Source organism: Ailuropoda melanoleuca, chromosome 2 (genome assembly GCF_002007445.2).
Source record: "Ailuropoda melanoleuca isolate Jingjing chromosome 2, ASM200744v2, whole genome shotgun sequence".
NCBI classification, from domain to species: Eukaryota; Metazoa; Chordata; class Mammalia; order Carnivora; family Ursidae; genus Ailuropoda; species Ailuropoda melanoleuca.
The window spans coordinates 49,642,388-49,664,352 of record NC_048219.1 but is presented as its reverse complement, the minus strand read 5'-3'; the positions used below and the strand labels follow the sequence as shown (position 1 = coordinate 49,664,352).

At 35.6% G+C, this 21,965-nt stretch overlaps 1 protein-coding gene across 3 annotated transcripts in view; it reads left to right on the top strand.

Moving 5' to 3' along the window:
- Positions 1–19,555, top strand: part of USP33 (ubiquitin specific peptidase 33) — a 55,918-nt gene extending 36,363 nt beyond the window's left edge. For 2 of the 3 annotated variants that reach the window (XM_034653721.1, XM_011228794.3), the window contains 13 exons: positions 547–662; positions 1,741–1,913; positions 2,013–2,107; positions 2,732–2,765; positions 4,906–4,951; positions 5,392–5,572; positions 6,208–6,334; positions 7,013–7,182; positions 8,289–8,370; positions 9,097–9,205; positions 16,443–16,545; positions 17,747–17,815; positions 18,372–19,555. In XM_034653721.1, coding sequence (XP_034509612.1) covers positions 547–662; positions 1,741–1,913; positions 2,013–2,107; positions 2,732–2,765; positions 4,906–4,951; positions 5,392–5,572; positions 6,208–6,334; positions 7,013–7,182; positions 8,289–8,370; positions 9,097–9,205; positions 16,443–16,545; positions 17,747–17,815; positions 18,372–18,529 — 1,463 coding nt within the window. In that variant the 3' untranslated portion in view covers positions 18,530–19,555. The remainder of the gene's footprint in view (positions 1–546; positions 663–1,740; positions 1,914–2,012; positions 2,108–2,731; positions 2,766–4,905; positions 4,952–5,391; positions 5,573–6,207; positions 6,335–7,012; positions 7,183–8,288; positions 8,371–9,096; positions 9,206–16,442; positions 16,546–17,746; positions 17,816–18,371) is intronic. The other variant, XM_011228795.3, reaches the window with a different exon arrangement.
- Positions 19,556–21,965: the final 2,410 nt, after the last annotated feature.

Here is a 21,965-nt window from a genome sequence, read left to right as displayed (position 1 = left end):
ATTAAAAATTTTCTTAGCGAGGGACCCTATTAAGGGATTGAAAAGATAAGATTGGGAGAAAATACTTGTAAATCACATAGCTGACAAAGGACTTGTGTCCAGAATTTATTTTAAAAACTCTCAAAACTTAATTATAGAATCCTTTCTTCAAATAAGGCCTTACTTGGATGCAAAAACAAATAAGTAAAAGCAAAATTATTCTGATTGAAGTCAACCCTGAGGAAACTAAACACCTCCTATTTCATCTTGGTTTCTCATAGGAATTTTTTTTTTTTAATTAATTCTCTTGAATGGTGTTTGGACAAAATTTCATTAGCATAGTAAATTTTATTANATTGAAGTCAACCCTGAGGAAACTAAACACCTCCTATTTCATCTTGGTTTCTCATAGGAATTTTTTTTTTTTTAATTAATTCTCTTGAATGGTGTTTGGACAAAATTTCATTAGCATAGTAAATTTTATTGTTAAGGATTCCAGAGAAAAATGCTAAAGGAACTACCTTGATTTTTTAAAAAAAATGTTCTACACTTGTTTTTCAATCCTAGCTCAATCTGCATCATCTCCAAAGAGAAAAAAACAGCATAAGAAATACCGAAGTGTTATTTCAGACATATTTGATGGAACAATTATTAGTTCAGTGCAGTGTCTGACTTGTGACAGGGTGAGTATGACGGAATTATAATACACAGGGAATTTCTGTCAAATGCTCTTTAAAACAAAACAAAAACCTGACAAATGGAATGAAAAGTTTAATTTTTTCTCCTTGCTGCTGAGGGTTATACATATATTTCTTGTGTTTATGGCAGTATGAATTAATTCTAGGAGTAGAATTTGTTTTTTGGTAGTAATAGCAACATCATTTTGAAAGGATGGGTCTTGACCTGTCATTGGACAGGCATGCATTAGCAGCAAGAATTAATTCAGTTTTTTATCTTTGGTCACATATAAAGGTGCTGTGTTGCTCAGCAACAGTAAATGATAACCATGCATATTCTCCCAAGGCTGGCAAAATTAATATGCTGGGAAACTGTTGCTAGTCACAGGCACAAGGCTGTGAATGTATCTTCTACATTTGGTGCTGTGGCTTGTAAGTATTTTCTTATGTTAAGATTAGGGCTCAGATAATAAAGATAGTGTCAGATTCATACACACGAGCATAAATTAAAATCATGAGTTTTTTAATTATATCTCTAAATCTCAGAATTAAGGAATATAAAATGACTTCTCTCAAAAAAACTCAAAAATAAGTTTTCATTATTGTATTAGGTTCTTAAGTCAAATCTTAAGGGCTTTCAACAGGATCATTTTAATGTAGGCTATTTGGGTACCAGATATTTAAATGAAATCATTCTGAAATGTTTTCAGCTATTAAAAAATTACATGACAGGTTTTACGTCTTCTTTAAAAAACATTTAAAAACTGTTATGGAGGTCATTTCCAAAAATAAATGCAGTAGTACTGCTTAAGAGTTTGGTACTGAGTCTATAGTGTCTGGATGTACTTCTCTATGCTACTGTGTCCTCAGCTGATGGGGATGTTGGTAGTTACCTCATAAGGTTTATGTGAAGCTTAAATTTAGAACAGCACCTGGTTCAGAGCAAGTATTTTTGCTGTTGCCACTTCTGTTACTGATTTTTTCATTTTTTGCTTGTAAATTGCTTTGTGCAGTTTGAGATTTGTTCTTATAAATGTTTGTGTTGGATTATTTTCATTCCATTTTAAACACGAAACAATTTTAGGTGTCTGTAACCCTCGAGACCTTTCAAGATCTGTCCTTGCCAATTCCTGGCAAGGAAGACCTTGCTAAGCTGCATTCATCCAGTCACCCAACTTCTATAGTCAAAGCAGGATCATGTGGCGAAGCATATGCTCCACAAGGGTGGATAGCTTTTTTCATGGAATATGTGAAGAGGTATGTATGTATTTTCTTTGCATTAATTGATTGTTAAAACTGCTGTTTCTGCTGTACTGGCAGAACACTTGCTTTTTCTTTCTGTCAATAATGTTTCAGGTTTGTTGTCTCATGTGTTCCTAGCTGGTTTTGGGGTCCAATAGTAACCTTGCAAGATTGTCTTGCTGCCTTCTTCGCCAGAGATGAACTAAAAGGTAAATATGAAACAGCTTTCAACTATGGCTAAATCGCTGTGAGTGATCTAAGGTACTAGTGGAACTAAATATAAAATGTATTTATAAAAGCTAAGTTTTAAGGTGGCTTGAGTAGTACTTGCCCATATCAGCGTAGTTGCCAGTATCTATCATGGTAATATAAGTAACATCAATCATATCCTGAAATAATTTATACAGATTTCTGTAGTATAAGACATTATGGTAAGTGAGGTGTCTTGAAACTGCTCTGGGATTCAAAGAAGGGAAAATTCAACCTATATAAAAGAGTTGTATATGTGGAGTACTCTGAGTTCCTCCATAATGTTTAAGTTATTCCACTGTTTTTGTGTGTTCGTCACCTTGTTGGGATACATAACAGGCAGTTGGTAAAGGTTATTGAGTGAGTAAATGGAAAGGATATTATTTGAGATAGTCCTTCAAGGTTGAAAAGAGAGAGAGGTGAGGGTATTTTAGGCAAGGTAAACGTCATGAGCTGACTCTTGATCAGAGACTAAAAAATGTGAGCCTTGTGTTTCTGTGCTGCAGAATCATCATATTGCAGAACCAAAAGAAAATAACTTAACTTTATTTTGAGAGGAATGACCAGATCTGTTCTATTTCCAGGTGACAATATGTACAGTTGTGAAAAATGCAAAAAGTAAGTGTCATTGACAGTGTTTTGAATCGCATGTTTTGTATTATAAATGGTATTTTTCTTGTTCATTTGAATTAGGTATGTGAAGCTAATTTTGCACCTTATTTAGAAAAATAAAGGCTAGTAAACTTTGTCCTAGTTAAAATAAAGAGATAGGTTGTTTTATAAAACAAATTTGAGGTAAAAGTTTGATAAATTTAATAGGCTTATCTGAGATATGAAAGTTTATATATATTTTGAGATAAAATAAGTATGTAATTTTACATAAAACATTTTTTAAATATGGTATAAAAGATATACTAGGATGTGTAACATTCATTTTCATTATATAAGTTTTGCTGTCATAAATAAGGCAATGTTCTCTTCTGAGTTACCACGTTAACAGACTAAATTCAGGAAGTCAGAGTGGCTATAAAGGTACATAGTTTCAAATCTGTAGAAAATTCAGAATCGTTATACCAACTTTGATGTTACCTGTTGTATGATGGCAGAATAGAAAGTTAAGAAAAGTATGTTATTATTTCTTTACATCTGCTAGTTGCCTTTTAAATGTCTTGTAATAAATTCAAGCTTTTAAGGCTTCTTGGTGTTAAGTTAGAAAAGTAATTGGAGAATTGAAGGCAGATATATTTGTGCGAACTGGGAAATTTTTCTGAATCTCTATAATAGAAGAATAATGGTATCCTAATAAGAACTAGAACCTTCATAATAACAAACATCTGGCTGTTTAGCAATAACTCCAGGGGAATGTTGATCTGTAACTTGGTTCTCCTAACAAAAAGGAATAGTATATTGTTTAGTCAATAAGGATGAAAAGCTGCTTTGTACTTTCTACAAGAAAAAACCACCTCTAATGAATTGAGAAGTATTTATTAGTTTGTCCTGGAAGCTGTAGCTAATAGCTGAAGAGGGAGTTGGCCTGGAGGGGGAACTTTCCTTGAAAGCATTAACTAGGAAAAAGATAATAGTGAAGATGGAAAAGAGCCTTGCATCTGCCCCAAATCCAAAGTAGGTATTTGTCAAGTGTAACATTAATACTGCTCATTAATAATAACCACCCTTGAACTCAATTTATGTGTTTCCACATTTAAGAATAAAAATTATATTGCCAAAGTGGGAGTGATGAATAGGCAAAATGGGTGAAGAGGGTCAAAAGGTACAAATTTCCAGTTATAATTTAAGTCATGGAGATGTAATGTGCATCATAGTGACTATAGGTAATAATACTGTATTTCATAATTGTAAGTTTCTAAGAGAGTAGATCTTAAAAGTTTTTGTTCATTACAAGAAAAGAAAAAAGATTGTGACTATATATGGTGATGGTTGTTAATTAAAATTATTGTAGTGATCATTTTGCAATGTATACGAATATTGAATCATTATATTGTACACTTGAAACTAATACAGTGTTTCATGTCAATTATACCTCAATTAAAAAATAATAAAATTAGAAGAATAAAGGTTATATATATATATATATAAAAAAGAATAAAAGTTACAGGGGTGCCCAGCTGGCTCAGTTGGTGGAACTTGTGACTCTTGATCTCGGGGTTGTGAGTTCGAGCCCCATATTGGGTGTAGAGATTACTTAAAACAACAGCAAAAAAAAAAAAAAAAAAAAAGTTGTAATATATTGAGCTGATCAATCAATTATATAAAATGGGATTTTATTTTACCCAGTTTTACTTGATATCTGCATGTTATAAAGGCATAGCCAGGCCATAACACTAGCACATTTGTTTAAAAAAATAATTTTCATCAAAGAATTAACAACGCCCTAAATTTTTATTACTGATATCTCAGTTTAAATATTTTTTAAAAACATGAGGGACTCCGATATTTCATTAGTATATATTTTTAAATTGGTTACATATAATTCAACAGTGAGCATTTTTTGTCCCTGTGTTTTCTAAAAGATTTTGCCGTATATTTAAAAATACTAATGGTGCCTGAGTGGCTCAGTCAGTAGAGTGTCTGCTTCTTGATCTCAGCTCAGGTCTTGATCTTGGGTCATGAGTTCAGGTCCTGAGTTGGGCTCCACACTGGGCGTGGAGCCTACTTAAAAAATTAAAAATACTAAAGCTTTTGTTTATTCATATGGGAAACAGGTTTACTTTATTTTGTTTTCTTTTTTCCTCTCCAGGTTAAGGAATGGAGTAAAGTTTTGTAAAGTACAAAAATTTCCTGAGGTATGGACTTTATTGTAATTAAGTTTATTTTATGTCGTAGGAACATAAAACAGTAACATAATAACATGTATCATAGCTGAAGAATGGAGTGGTTCTATTGACCAGTTGCTGTGTTTATATACCCTATTAGGATTATCCATTTTTAAGATACTGAGGTAGATAACAAATAAGTGCCCTTATCTGTAAAACTGTGTTGAATGTGGTTTAATCAGACATTGTAGGATCTCGAAGGTTATAACATATAAAAATAGAAAAACTAGTAGCTGTGAACTTATCAAGAAGTACCAGGTTTCACCATTTCTACATTTTAATGTCTCTGGAATCAGGTTATAATTGCAGGGTAATATTTAACTTTGACACTTAATTCAGTATCTATACTTAATAGACTCCTTTGTCTAACGTACAAAACAATAGAATTTTAAATAATCTTTCTTCTTTAGATTTTATGCATCCATCTTAAAAGATTCAGACATGAACTGATGTTTTCAACCAAAATCAGTACCCATGTTTCATTTCCGCTGGAAGGTCTGGATCTTCAGCCATTTCTTGCTAAAGATAGTCCAGTTCAGATTGTTACCTATGATCTTCTGTCAGTCATTTGTCATCATGGAACTGCAAGTAGTAAGTATATAGGTTTGACATATATTTAGATAAAAAAAATAAATAACCGTCTGAATTGATCTCTTAAGTAAGACTTGATTAAATTAAAAAATGTTAAAATGATATTTTTAATTTTTATTTTATTTTGGTGGTTAAACATATGGCAGAAAAGTTTAGGAAATTCAGTAATTTTGCTATGAAGTTTGAAATACTGGAAGTTATATTTTGTATAAAATTTAATAAGGACTTTAATGTCATTTTTACACTTTTTTTAAGATTATATTTTTCATTTCAAGTGGTGGTGGTGAGGATACATACTGGAAAAAAGTATGAGTATAGTTCTTGATATATCTCAGTCTCTGCTAGGAACTGAGGATTCAAAAAGTGCTTTAATTCTTGGGGCACCCGAGTGGCTCAGTCGGTTAGGTGTCTGATTTCAGCTCAGGTCATGATCTTAGGGTCCTGGAATTGAGGTGTCCGTCCCCCCCCCCACTTTGGGCTCCCCACTCAGCGGGGAGTCTCCTTGTCTTTCTCCCTCTGCCCCTCCCCCTGCTTTCTTTTTCTCTAAAATATCTTTTTTTTAAAAAAAAGTAGTTTAATTCTTATATTAATTTTGTATTACTGAAATTATTTAAATTTTTTCAATTAAAATTCAGGTGGACACTATATTGCCTACTGCCGAAACAATTTAAATAATCTCTGGTATGAATTTGATGATCAAAGTGTCACTGAAGTTTCAGAATCTACTGTACAAAATGCAGAAGCTTATGTTCTTTTCTATAGGTAAGGAAGTAATTCTCATGGATAGGCTATTTTGACAAATATGGAAGAACGTCTCGTTTTGGGGTTATAACTTCTAAGACTCTCAAAATGTATTGCTGAGTAAAGATTAGAAATTGTTTTATTCTCATTTATTTTTGTGAGTAAAGTGAAAGGTTGTGTGCAGAATGATCTTTTCTTAGGAAAATGTTAAATCATTTAATTGAAGGGCAAAGGAATAGCTTTTGTTTTAGGAAGATTGGTTTTGATAAATTAGGCACTGATGGTAGGAATTAAATACCAAATTTTCTCCTAAAATAGCTAATAAAGGAGGTATTACTATCAAAATGGATCTCTGATATTTTTCAGTATCTTGTAAAAGGTTAAATACTAGCTACTGAAAGAAGAAAACATTGTTTAGATTGATCTTATTGACAAACATTTGAATGCCTCCTGTGTGCCAGGAGTTAGGTGGATTATCAGTAGTTATGATATAAGTGTTGATAGTATGGTAGTTATGATATAAATTGTTGCCCTTTAGGGGTATATAATGTAGTTGGTAGGGGTGATATAAAGTACATTTCTCTTGAATAAGCCTAATAAGATTCATGGTATTACTGTGTGTGCTAAGAGGAAAAATCCATTTACTAGTCTGATGGAGTAAAATGCATGTTAAGTTTAACGAGCCATTGTCCTTAACAGGAAAAGCAGTGAAGAGGCACAAAAAGAGAGACGAAGGATATCAAATTTATTGAACATAATGGAGCCAAGTCTCCTTCAGTTTTATATTTCTCGACAGTGGCTAAATAAATTTAAGACCTTTGCTGAACCTGGCCCCATTTCAAATAACGATTTTCTCTGTATTCATGGAGGTAAGAAATTTTGTAATGAAAAGTAGTGGTAGGGGTTTGCTGTTAAATAATTTACAAATTAGGAAGAGCCAAAAGTTTTCATCTTCCACTTCTCATTTCTTCATCTGCAGTCTAACTTAAATGTGTTTAATTTTCTAGTTCCAGAAATTGGCTTTTTCTTCGATTTACAGGCCATCTGTAGCCTCTTCATTGAAGAGATGATTGTTGAGAACCTGTTCCAAACCCTGTGCTAGACCCTGAGAATACCAAGGATACTATTTCTGTTCTGTAAACTCTAATTTCATAGTAGAGGCAGAGATATACGCAGCCAGTTATGGTACAGTGAGCACTTCTATTACACATTATTTTTCTCGGCTGAGAGACATTCAGCTCCCAGATATATCCATGATTCTTATCCCTTTTGTCTAAATTAATAGGTGGCTCTTTTCCTAAGTAATGTATTTGGAATTTAACCAAAAAAGCCTCTTATACTTACTTGCTATATGTAACTTAAGCCTTTGTGATCGGCTACGTTTGTGTTTGTACCCATGATAAATAACACCTTAGTGTGACTCCTTGATTAAATTTCATTGGTTGAAGACTTAGTATTCTTGTTAATTAACTATTTTTGTAGTGAAACCGCAAGAGATAGTAGGAATATCCTCTAGTGGGTATAGAAACCTAAACCCTGAAAGGGAAGGTTTCGGTATGTGAATTTATCTCTTATTATTTCCCCACATGAACTACTATTTCCCCATAGTTTTAATGGTATTTATCTTTGACTGCCTTTTATTATAGTTAGGTATATAAGTGCCTCGTTTCTTTTGCTAGCTCAAGCTCTATGAAGGAAAGATTGTCTCTTATTTTTCTTTGATTTCTCCCAATATATAGCCAAGGTTTAGTAAAGATTTACGTAAGTTACTTGAAGATCTTGGTTAGGTGATTTTTCTTTACTTCAAGAAATATATTCATTTTTAGGAACCTAATCACCAGAAATGCTTATACTTAAATTTTAAGAGTAATGATTTAAAAATGCCAGTGATTAAATCAGTTTAAAAATGAGTTTAACCTTTGAAAGTTGTATAAAGGAATTTAAGAATGAGACACACCCATCTGAACTTCTTTAGGTGTTCCTCCACGAAAAGCTGGTTATATTGAAGACCTGGTTTTGATGCTGCCTCAGAACATTTGGGATAATCTATATAGCAGGTTTGTTTTTTAAATCAGACAATATGGTATTGTGAAAATCAGTTGGTGAAACTATTTAAAAGGGAATTGTATTATTTCACATATGCTTCTTGTGCCTTATGTTGCTTATGTAGGAAATCCTCTGTTTTCCATCATTATTCATTCTGAAATTTGAATAGAAAGACTTTGTAGTTAATGTGATGCTAGTCTAGATAATATAATTCTAATTTTTATGTTCTAATTATCTAATTATCTATATCTGTAAAAGCATATGGTAATATTTAACTCTGAAATTTTAAAGTTTTAAATTTTATTTTAAAGCATTTCATATATAACTTCCTTACTATATTTACTTAGTTACATACTGAAGTGAAAGCCTCCTTCTGATTAAAATTTGATTAAGACTATGGCTGCATTGAACTAAGATTTATGTTGTATTGTAATTTTTGAAAGCCACTTCTTTTACTCTGTGTTGTTGACTCTAACATATTTGGTAGCAGAAATACCCATAAGGGAAAGTTAAAATACAAAGCTGGTTAGTCAATAAATTGAGTCATTGACCGATAAACATAAAATCAAGTTGTTATAATCATACGATTTTTACATTAGTTTAATTAAGACTGACAATTTTACTGTGGGGATGTATTCTTTATTAGCGATTTAACCACTAACTCAGTTGGAGACAAATTTCCTAGAACATCCACTTTCTTCAACATTATCATAATTATTAAATTCTTCATGCTGTAGGTATGGAGGAGGACCAGCTGTCAACCATCTGTACATTTGTCACACTTGCCAAATTGAGGCAGAGAAAATTGAAAAAAGAAGAAAAACTGAATTGGAAATTTTTATTCGGGTAAAAGTGATGCTTTTTGAATTGTAAATGTGATCTAGGATAAAGAACTGACAATTAGTAGAACTATTATGTTAAATATATTATATTAATGAAATGATTAGATGGAAGAGTCGTAATAGATTTTAAGTGTTCTGGGAGTATAACAGTGAGAGGTCACTGAAATTCTAGTGAGTTACGTTCTTTTGTGGGATTTTTATTTTCATGGTAATAAATTTTGTTTTATAGATTGGCATTTGCAGGTAATCTACTGAAATGGTAAATTATAGGTTTCCTTCAGTTAGTGTTTTTCTGAAAGCATGTACCCAGACTACATTCTCTACTGCCATCTTGTTGTGAAATATAGTATTGTTTTGTGGGACTGTCTATACTTACAGATACACCCCTTAAAATGAGTATGTTGTGAAGCATTCCTTGATTGCAGGCAACAATCTGAAAGTGGTCACAGAATGAATAGGAAGAGCTAAACAACTAGGTTTTTCTTGTTTGTTTGCTTGTTTTTTTTTTTTTATAATCTATTTGATCTTTTTAAGGAAATGTAAACTATATCTGTGCAGTTTTCACATTTACCAATACAGTGGAATTACTTTGGCAGTTGTAAAATACATCACATTATCTACTTTTTGAAAAGGATCAACATGCAAGTAAATTAAAAACCATTTAAATGTGGGGGAGTAGGAGATACAGGTTCTGGTTATGGAATGAATAAGTCACAGGAATAAAAGGCATAGTATAAGGAATATAGTCAATGATGCTATGTTAGTGATGGATCAAGACAGATGGCAGCTACACTTGTGGTGAACACAGTATAATGTATAAACTTATGGAATCACTATGTCCTTCACGTGAAGCTGAAATGTAACATTGTGTGCCAACTCTACTCAGAATCATTTAAATGTGTATATGTTGACTAAGTGACCTATCCATATGCAAATTCAGGTTTTTTTCTGTGGGCTCTGAACTATTTGAGGGTTTTAGGTTCTGAAATTTTAAAACGTCACAGTGGGGGCTCCTGAGTGGCTCAGTCTTTAAGCATCTGCCTTCAGCTCAGGTCATGATCCCAGCGTTCTAGGATCAAGCCCTGCGTCCGGCTCCCTGCTCAGCGGGAAGCCTGCTTTTCCCTCTCCCCCTGCTGGTGTTCCCTCTCTCTGTCAAATTAAAATAAACAAACAAACATTACAGTGGTTGAGAAAAAAGAAACATTTAAGCATGCACTAATGATATGCACTAATCAGAGAGGCAAAATGAAGTAATTTATAGATAATAAGATAAGTAATTAAAGAGGAGAAACAGTCATAGTATTACTGGTTAATTATATTAAATTACCAGTCTAGGTTACTATTAGTATTATTATTTTTAAAAGATTTTATTTACTTATTTGTCAGAGAGCACAAGCAGGGGAAGCAGCAAGCAGAGGGAGAAGCAGTCTCCCTGCTGAGCAGGGAGCCGGGTGGGGGACTCAATCCCAGGACCCTGGGATCATGACCTGAGCCAAAGGCAGACTTAACCAACTGAGCCACCCAGACATCCCTAGGTTATTATTATTTTATGTCCACTGTTAAACTACCAGGTTTTATGAACAAGGACTAGTACAGTTCCAATTATCTAGGTAGCAAGAAGTAAGTCTCTTCAATGTGTTGTTGTCAGTAGCATAGCTCCAACTATATATTTATGATCCAAATACATGGTAGGGAATCCTAGTAGAATTTGGGTCACCTTAGAGGCATATGCATTGATAATCCTACTAAGACTATATTGGTGGAGGGATGGTCATTTTGTAAGAGAAAATTAAGATTCTTTCAGTAAGAGAGGGGAAGATGTTAAATAGACAGATGAACAGTATGTTTCATGTTATGGCTGCCCAGCACACATTTACACATACGCATATACCTGCTTCTTTTCGTGGATTTAGGATTTTTGTGTGTGTGCTGTTGCCTAATGTAAAGACATTTTCACACACACAGGAAGATAGTATAGGTATCAATTTGTTTATTGTGCTTGGGCCTCATTTGTTTCCTAAACCTAAGGAGGCACATTTTAGTTGAATATTTAAAATAGTTCATTCCATGAATGCTTAAATAAATGGCTAATGGCTGTATCCATTAGGGTTTGGGGAACAGAAACCATTCTAAGTATCTTGAGTATAAGAAGAATATAGGCAAAGAAAGACTTAAACATCTACTGAACGGACTGGGCAGTGAAGGTCAAGGAGACCACTGCTGACTCTTAGGAAATCTGGGAGTGGGTTAGGCTGCCATACTGGAGGTAGGAGTGGGGATAGTGGGTTGTTTCAGAGCCCAGACAGGTTAAGGAAATCTTTTGTGGTGTGTGCCCAGTCAGAGCACTGTGTGCCTGTTGAAGCCCAGGCAAGATGAGAATGGATACCCATGTTAGTTGGGGGTTGGAGGATGGTGAGTGATAGAATTGAGGGATTTGTTCCATATGTAGAATTCATCAAATAATAAGTACAATGAGAGCCAGATTTCTCGTTGTCAGATAAGAGAGTTACAGATGTGGAGAGGAAGAAAACTAAAATAGATTGTGCTATTAGTATTAGATCGGATTTGTAGGTGCCTTTGTGAACTCATGGTCATACATTCATACATACATAGGTACAGATTGTGTGTGTATGTGTTTGTGTGTGTGTATACATACATAGAAACAAATGATGTACATATGTTAATTGCCTAACTTTGTTACTAAAAGGGCCTGGGAGCAATGATAATGCCTAACTCTCATCATGTTTTGGCTTCTTAACATCTTTTTCCACTAAAAGGTACCAGCCTTCCTTAGAGAAATGGCTGGTTCATATGAATGTTAATTTCCAGATTTTTGTCATTTGTATTAGTTGTGTAGGAAAATGTCCTTGTACTTATGAAATTACACCAAGATGTTTGGAGGAAAAGAACATATTTAGCAACTCACTCTCAGTGGTCTGAAGAAAGAAAATTTCTTTGTGTTACATTGGAGTTTTCCTGTAAGTGTGAGATTGTTTCAAAGCTAAAAAATTAAAAATTGCACAAAACCTCTGGAAATTATCTCTTCTGCTTGCCACTGGTAAATCTCAGGAGAAGGCTCAGAAATCTAAGAAACCTGATAAGCTGCTAATCTCAGGATCCTGGTGGGTTATTTTAAGGGTGCTCGTACGATGCAAGATACTGCTGTTAAAGATGTTAGCCTGTGACACCAAGTGAAGGATTCTTGGGAAGATGCTTGGAAGTGGTGGCAAAATCCTACGTATGCCATCTGTGGATGCCTCAGTCACAGCTGCCACCAGTGGGGAGAAAAATTTCCTTCGTGACTTCCACATATTGCATATACCATTGATAGTGCCTAACCTGGAGTACTACTGGCATGGTATCCTGGAAAATGTAGGCTTCTCTTCACAGAAGAGAGTGTAAGAATGAATGGAAATGATGCATTACGGGCCGTACAGTGAAGTCTGCCTCTTGTCAGCTCAGCATTTATACACATTCATACATGTAAGCAACAGCAGTAGCAACAGTTTTACATTTCTATTTAACACTGTGCAACTAGCTCATGTACTAACACATGCTGCATTTACCTTTTCCTAAACTTTGGAGACCCAGAGTTCTATGAGTCACTATATCCACTTTTGGATGTTAGTCATTCATCTTTAGTCCAGTCAGTTCAGTCACAATCTCCCTTTTATACTGTGATGTGAAGAATATTGGGGCACCTGGGTGGCTCAGTCAGTTAAGCATCTGCTTTTGGCTCAGGTCATGATCTCAGGGTCCTGGGATTGAGCCCCACCTTGGGCTCCCTGCTCAGTGGGGAGCCTGCTTCTTCCTTGGCCCCTCCCCCCATTCATGTTCGTGCACTCTCTCTCTCTCTCAAATAAAATCTTTTTTTTTTTTTTAAAGATTTTATTTATTTATTTGACAGAGATAGAGACAGCCAGCGAGAGAGGGAACACAAGCAGGGGGAGTAGGAGAGGAAGAAGCAGGCTCATAGTAGAGGAGCCTGATGTGGGGCTCGATCCCATAACGCTGGGATCACGCCCTGAGCCGAAGGCAGACGCTTAACCGTCTGTGCCACCCAGGCGCCCCTCAAATAAAATCTTAAAAAAAATCTTAAAAAATAGTAAGAGGAATGAAAGAAAGGAAAAGTAAATTGGTAATTTTTCACAAATTTAGTAAATTTTTACAGATATGTATATGCAGTAAGGAAACAATGTATGTCCACAGCTGATTACTTACCCATTCCATATTCCCTTTTTCTTAATCAGCACTTCAGTTGGTTGTGGTTGTGTTTACCTGGTAAAGTAACCCAGACCATGATTTCAGAAGAATCTGAGGTCTTTGTAATCTTGGTTTAGATTTCTCTAGTCTGTTAGCTTTTAGCTTCTGCATATGGAAATACTGAATGGTGTCTGCCAGTGGGTTGAATGGTAGTCCCCAAAAAAGGTATCTCCATGTTCGAATCTCTGTGACTTGACCTTAACTGTGAATGTAACCTTACTTGAAAAAGGGTCTTTCATATGTAATTAATTTAAGGATATTGAGATGAGGTCATCCTGGATTATCTGCGTGGACCCTAAATTCAGTGATAAATATCCTTACAAAGAGATGTACAGAAGAGATACACAGAAAAGGTAAAAGCCATATGAAGATAGGAGGCAGAGATGAGAATATACAGCCACAAAGCAGAAGCTTGAAGAAGCAAGGAACAGAATTTCCCCTAAAGTCTCCCTGAAAGTATGTTCCTGCCTATACCTTGATTTTGGGCTTCTGTTCTCCAGAACTTTGGGAGATGAAATGTTTGTTTTCAGGTACCAAGTTTGTGGTAATTTGTTACAGCAGCCTTCTGAAACTAGTACAGTGGGTTTAATCTGGTTTTCAGCTGTAATCCTCCTTGCTCCTATTGTATAGTGGTCATTTTATTTCACCCTTTATATAACCAGTCCTGTAACCCACTCTGCGTTTCGGTTCAGTGACATAGCCAGAGGAGTATTTAGACTTTCAGTCCAGTAAAACCATTGTTGTTTCCCTTTGGAATCAAATGCCTCCAAACTAGTAGAGGCCAAAGTTGTGGAGATGAGAAGCAAAGCTTTCGTGAATATGTCATTAGGTACTAATGGATACATCCTCCTAGTTTATCTGGTACCTAGCCTCATATATTCTGGTTATGGGAAAAACAACACCATGTATTGGTTTCTGGTTTGTCGCACATACCACAGCATAGAGGATAGTACCAACCCCATAAAGTTTTATGGGCGTGAGCCTATTTCTTCATTTATTTTGTGTAAAATAAGTTCCGTAGTTAGAAGTAATATGGGATATTATCTCAGTGAATGAGACATTCAGTAGGACCAAGAATGGTGGTGGGGAAAAAAGACCAAGAATGGTGGTACTGGGAAAAACATTGTAGGTTAGGAAGCTAGAACCAAATCCAGTGTAAGTTCTAGTTATTTGTAAATCACATGTCATCAAAAGTCTATCTCCAGGGGCGCCTGGGTGGCACAGCGGTTAAGCGTCTGCCTTCGGCTCAGGGCGTGATCCTGGCGTTATGGGATCGAGCCCCACATCGGGCTCCTCCGCTATGAGCCTGCTTCTTCCTCTCCCACTCCCCCTGCTTGTGTTCCCTCTCTCGCTGGCTGTCTCTATCTCTGTTGAACAAATAAATAAAATCTTTAAAAAAAAAAAAAGTCTATCTCCAAACTATATAAAGGATTCATACAACTCAAGACAAATGTTTCAGTTTAAGACTAAGGAAAAGAGGGACACCTGGGTGGCTCAGTTGGTTAAGCATCTGACTCTTGATTTCGGCTTAGGTCATGATCTCAGGGTTGTGAGTGAGGTTGAACCCCATGTCAGGCTCTGTGCTGAGTGTGGAGTGGAACCTGCTTAAAAGTCTCTTTCCCTCTTCCTCTTGTGCTCTCTCTCTCAAAATAAAAAAAAAAAAATATTTTAATAGACATTATTTCTAAGATGGTACGACTAGTAAATACATGAAAAGAAACACTATCAGCAGCCATTAGGAAATACAACTTAAAATTCATGAAATACCATCACACAGTTTTTAGAATGGCTAAAATAAGTGGATAATATCAAATGCTAGCAAGAATGTGGAACAACTGGAATTGTCATATGCTGGTGGGAATGCAAAATGTTACATGCTAAATGACAGTTTGGCAGTTTCTTGTAGGTTAAATAAACACTTAGCATGTGACTTAGCGATGTCACCCCTGAGTATTTACTCCAGAGAAATGAAAACTTAGTTCACAAAAACCTGTACACAGGGGGCATCTAGCTGGCTCAGTCCATAGAGCATGCGACTCTTAATCATGGGGTCATGAGTTTAGTCCCATGTTAGGTATAAAGCTTACTTTTAAAAAAAAAAAAAAAGGGAAAGAAAAAAAAACTTATACACAGATGTTCATAGCAGTATTGCTTATAATTGACTCAAACTGGGAACAATTGAAATGTTATCAGCTGGCAAATAAACAAAATACGATAGCTCTACAATAGAATACTACTGGCAATGAAAAAAGATTCGATTATTGATGCATGCAGCAACATGGTTGAACCTCCGAAACATTATGCCAAATGGAAGAAGATAGACGTGAAAAGGCTATGTGATGTCAAATTCCATTTATATGAAACATCTGAAAAAGGGGAAACAATAAAGACAATGTAAATCAGTGGTTTCCTGGGGCTGAGAACAAGAGATGGACTGTAGAAACTGTAGAATGGTGGAGGGGAACTCTTTGGGGTGTGAGAAGTGTTCTAAACTGGTTTGTGGTGGTGGTTGCAAAACTATAAATTTACTGAACTCCCTCTTTTTTTAAAGATTTTATTTACGACATGTACAAGATTATTCATTGCAGCATTGTGTTTGTAATAGCAATGTGTCCACCAATATCTTAAGTGAACAGAAGTAAAGAGTAGACAGTGGACATAGTATATTTAAATAAGATTTACACATTTGATTTTTAATAAATATGTAGAGTATTTATTGCTTTGAAGACTTGCCTTGACCATTTTGATTTACTCAGTGTCTCATTCTTCTTTTGTGTGTACTTGTAAATTTTGAGACATAATGTAGACTTACTTGTTTACTAATAGGTATTACAGTGGTACTGAGATAACTTAGCATCAGTGTACATCACAGTCTTTGTGAGGAATTGGCCTTATCAAATGCTAAAGTAAAATGGTTGTATTGTTCTGCTATAAAGCAAGTTCTAGATATTAGGTGACTGATTTTTTTCTCCCTGTAGCTCAACAGAGCATTCCAAGAGGAGGACTCTCCAGCCACTTTTTATTGCATCAGTATGCAGTGGTTTAGAGAATGGGAAAGTTTTGTGAAGGGTAAAGATGGAGGTAAGTAGTTAACTGAAAAATGAAATTCTTTGCTGATTTTTTGTTTATTAGACAAATATTTTTTGAATATCTGTATGCACTTGGGATTACACCAGTGGACAAAAGCGAAAAAGATCCCTGCCCTCAGGGATCTAACATTCTAGCTTATATCTGGTTAGTTGTTTTAAACCTATTTCATGATTTACAGCATATTCACAGCAGGAATAAAGGAACTGAACAAATTTGGGGCGCCTGGGTGGCACAGCGGTTAAGCGTCTGCCTTCGGCTCAGGGCGTGATCCCGGCGTTACGGGATCGAGCCCCACATCAGGCTCCTCTGCTATGAGCCTGCTTCTTCCTCTCCCACCCCCCCTGCTTGTTGTTCCCTCTCTCGCTGGCTGTCTCTATCTCTGTCAAATAAATAAATTAAAAAAAAAAATCTTAAAAAAAAAAAAAAAGGAACTGAACAAATTTAGTCTACAATCTTAATATTGAAAAGTTAAAAAAAAAATCCACCCAACAATAAGACTGGTTACATAATGGTTTAACCATTACAGTGACATACTATGTGGACATTTCATTTTATAATGCTTTTATTGTTTTTAGTTTAAGTAATGACAGTCTGAAATAATTCTTTATTACATAATAATTACATTTCTTTTTAAATTACAAAAGAATTGTTCTTTTATAACATAAAAAAAAGTGCATTTTAACCTGTAGTCCTCAAATGGACAGTTAAGAGTGAGATTATTTTTATTTATTTATTTATTTATTTTTTCAAAGATTTTATTTACTCGACAGAGATAGAGACAGCCAGCGTGAGAGGGAACACAAGCAGGGGGAGTGGGAGAGGAAGAAGCAGGCTCATAGCGGAGGAGCCTGATATGGGGCTCGATCCCATAACGCCGGGATCACGCCCTGAGCCGAAGGCAGACGCTTAACCGCTGTGCCACCCAGGCGCCCCAAGAGTGAGATTTTTAGATGGTAGTGAGAGAGCCTCCCCCCTTCCTTTCTTGGTTCTATTTTGGGATGGGAATGAAGACCCAAAAAGGAAAAGGCTCAGAAGATAGTTAAAAATTAACTGTAATAATCTGACTACAAAATAATCAATTTGATTATATAGTTACATTCGTCAATTATTTCAGGCACAGTAATACGTAATTCTTTGGTACATTTCTTTGAAAAGTATGCATTTTGATCCTTTGTTTTTCCTTTTGACTTAGATCCTCCAGGTCCTATTGATAACACTAAAATTGCAGTCACTAAATGTGGCAGTGTGATGCTCAGGCAAGGTAAGTTGACTAATACTTAAGCTGTTTGTCACTGTCAAGAATATAACATTACTAGCCATCTGTGCCACTTTTTTACCCAGCTCAGTGATATAATTCATACACGAAGAAGATAGTGGAAAAGCTGCCAATTTTTGTTAAGTGAGGAAAGGTGTTTTTTTTTTTTTTTTTTAATTTGACAGAGACAGCCAGCGAGAGAGGGAACACAAGCTGGGGGAGTGGGAGAGGAAGAAGCAGGCTCCTAGGAAGGAGCGCGATGTGGCGCTCGATCCCAGAACGCTGGGATCACGCCCTGAGCCGAAGGCAGACGCTCAATGACTGCGCCACCCAGGTGCCCCGTGAGGAAAGGTTTAAGGCTGTTGATAGTAGCTAGGAAAAAGTACTAAGACAGACCATAATGTTGCAGCTTATAACAATATGGGCTGGTAGTCTGGAAATTCATGTGCCAGAAGTTCTCAGATACCTGGAAGATTCATGCTGGGGGGTACATTATGAAGGTTTTGCAATATGAATATGTACGTTTGTAAATATTATTCTTTCTATTTGCACTTAATTCTAGGAGCAGATTCTGGTCAGATTTCTGAAGAAACGTGGAATTTTCTACAATCTATATATGGTGGAGGGCCTGAAGTTATCCTACGACCTCCAGTTGTTCATGTTGACCCTGATGTACTACAAGCAGAAGAAAAAATTGAAGTAGAAACTCGGTCTTTGTAATTTTGAGGGTATAGAGAGTTCTAATGAGAAATTATTTTCATTTCCTCTCACATACACATGCAAAAACATTCCTAAAAGCATGTTTATTTTCTTGATTTTTAATATTTTATTCCTTCTTACTGGGCATTATAGAAGAATGTGTTAAAATGTGTGATATACTACAGGTTGGTATATTTAATGCTAGATAACTTACCATAAAGTCTTTCAGTGTAATATTTTTGAAAGAGAAGGGATAATTGTGATCATTTGGTAATCAGTAGGTTATCTTTGATCTTTATACTACATGCAAATCCATACTATCCTTTGTAGTTTTGTAAATACTTTTCTTTGGAAACTTTTTCATTACCTTAAAACACCGTAACTCTGACCAATCTTTTCAGTTCTCCAAAACCCTAATTTAATTGTATAGTTTTAACATGGCTTCACATAATAGCGAGCCTATTTTAAATTGAGAGTTGTAGTCAGAAAAATGTTAATTTCCTAAAGCTCAGGAAACGTTAGGGTGTCACTTCTTTTGCACTGCAGCATATAAACTAGCATATTAATATTTACAGTATGTCTTTTTGAATGTATCAAGGATGTATTTAGTTTGAGTGGAATTTGTGTCAGCAGATATCCGTAACTTATTGCCTCTTATACTGTAAAATGTTAAACTTTAATTCCTATAACCCTGGATAGTATTCATTAATATCAATAAAAAACTTAGAGTTAGTTTTAGGGCACTTTTTATTTTGAGAGCATGAAGTATGGAATGTGTTGATGAGATTGTTGATAAAGCTAAAGCCACTTGCAAAATGATTTTTTTAATGAAATGCATAAAGTCTTTTTGGATAATATAGTATGCACCTCTATTTGCTTGATTATGTGATGTCAAAAGTTTAATTATATTCCAAGTACAAAAACAAACTGGATTACTTTGAGGATGTTGAGTAGCATTCACAATGGGTTTGTTTTGGTGTGGGGCAACTGCCACCAGCTAAAACAGTGTTGTTAAAATTAGTTCAATAAAAATGATTTTAAAATGTATGACTTGGATATTGAATTTACTTGATGGATATTAAGAGTGACAGGTATAAAGTTTGTTAATATTATAATATCTTTCTGTTATTTCTTAATCAGAGGTATGCAAAGTAAGTCATTTGGTATAGTATTTCAAGTTTTGATGTTTAATGAAATGATGAGCTTAATTGGTCATTAAGGTGTATTTCAATTTTTAAAAAATATATCTGGGTTTAAGTTTTCTTCTGCCTCATAATTATAGTATGATCCTCTTCGCGGATTCAATAATGTTATTGATCTATCTCTGAATAACCAGCGTTTATTATAATTTTTGCCTTAGGAGATAATCAAAAAAGGTTTGTTTTTAATACTTCTTGCCATTTATTGGATATTTATGATATTTTAGTCAACCTACTAAAATACTTTACTTATATTTAATCCTTAATACAACCTTATGACTTAGGTCAAGTGGCTTGTCCCAAAATCACACAGCAAAGACATGGCCGATAGGAGACTCCAGCTAGAGTCAGTGTAACCTCATACCCGTGCTCTTATTCACCATTATGTATCTCCCAATGAATTCTTTTGAAACAGATTATAGGGTTAGTCACACTTGTTAGTAGCATTACTATTTTCATAACAAACTTTGGAATATTATATGTGGTTAATTGTATCAGAAAGGGCAATTTCCCTGTATTTTGAAGCTACTCCTCTAACTCCAAAGTGAGAAGTTTGAATATACTTATTACCATTTTGATGGATTGAGGGTGAGGCGCGATTAGTTAAGAAAGTTTTTCTTTAGGGGGAAAAAAACCAGGCTATTCAAGACTATTTTTTTTTTTTAAAGATTTTATTTATTTATTTGACAGAGACAGGCAGCAGAGAGAGGGAACACAGGCAGGGGGAATGGGAGAGGAAGAAGCAGGCTCCCAGTGGAGGAGCCTGATGTGGGGCTCGATCCCAGAACGCTGGGATCACGCCCTAAGCCGAAGGCAGACGCTTGACAACTGCGCCACCCAGGTGCCCCAAGACTATTTTAATAATAACACAACTACTGATAATCACTTGAATTCTTAGCAAATGTTAGGCATTAGGCTAAACATGTTTACAGATTAATATGCCCAAGCACACACAACTGTCAGAATTCAAACCCAGATGTGTCTGATTCCAAAACCTATGCTTTTCTCGTAAGTCACAAATTTCCAATTAGAAAATCCAATTACTGTTTCTCAGTGACTACTGTACGAGAAACTTCTGTGGTGCTGCATTTTATCCATTTTTTCCCTCTGCATATTTGTCTACTTAGAGAGCTCATTCACTCCCTTGCTTTCAGTTATCACTTTTTTTTTTTAATGTAATCTTTAAACACAGTGTGGGGCGTGAACTCACTACCCTGAGATCAACGGTCGCATGCTCCACTGACTTAGCCAGCCAGGCACCCCTCAACTTTTTTCCTTTTTCTTCCTTTTTTTTTTTTTTTTTTTTAAAGATTTTATTTACTTGAGAGAAAGAGAAAGTGGTGAGAGAGCACAAAGCAGGAGCACACAGGGGAGGGAGAAGCAGGCTGGGAGTCTGATGTTAGGCTCAATCCCAGGACTCTGGGATCATGACCTGAGCTGAAGGCAGACACTTAACCGACCGAGCCACCCAGGCACCCCTGTATTGGTTACTTTTGCCGCAGTGATGCTATGTAACAGCCACAAAAACTCAGTGGTATACAAAAACATTTAGTTATTTTACAAGTCTGTGGAATTCGGCTAATCAGGCCTTGGCTGATCTCAGCTGGGCTCAGTCATCTCTTTGGATTCAGTTGGGAATTGGCTAGGCAGGTCTTGGGACCTTGGCTGAGCTCACTCATTTGTGTTGGGCTCTGTTTCTTGTGTTCTTCACCAGGCTAACCCAGGGCTGTTCTTTTGGTCATGGCAGAGGAGCAAGTTTTCAAGGCCTCTGTATGTGTCCTATCTACTAATATCTCATTGGCCAAACCAAGTTACATGGTGAAACCCAGAAATAAGGGAGGTGGGAATAAAATCTACTTTTAATGAGAGGAATTGCAAAGTCACATATCAAAAGGCATGGATATAGAGAGAGATGAACAATTAAAGTTATTAATGCAGTCAATCTACTGTAGTTAAGTTGCTCATATTTGAACACTGACTATGCCACTTACTAGCTGTAGGTATAACCTTGACTAGTTCCCTGACTTTGGTTTCCTCATGTGCAAAATGATTATCTGCTGCCTTCTTGGGTTGTTGTGAAAGGAAATGCTTTAAAAGATACAAAGTATGTAGTAAGTGTATCTCTCTCCTCAGTTTTGGGGGCAGATAATATGCCCTGACAGATAACATAGTCCTACAGTGCTTTTTACAATGTCACCAATGGCAGAAAGTCCAGGATCCCAGTCCATCCCCCTACATGGCTTTAATTGCTAAGTAGA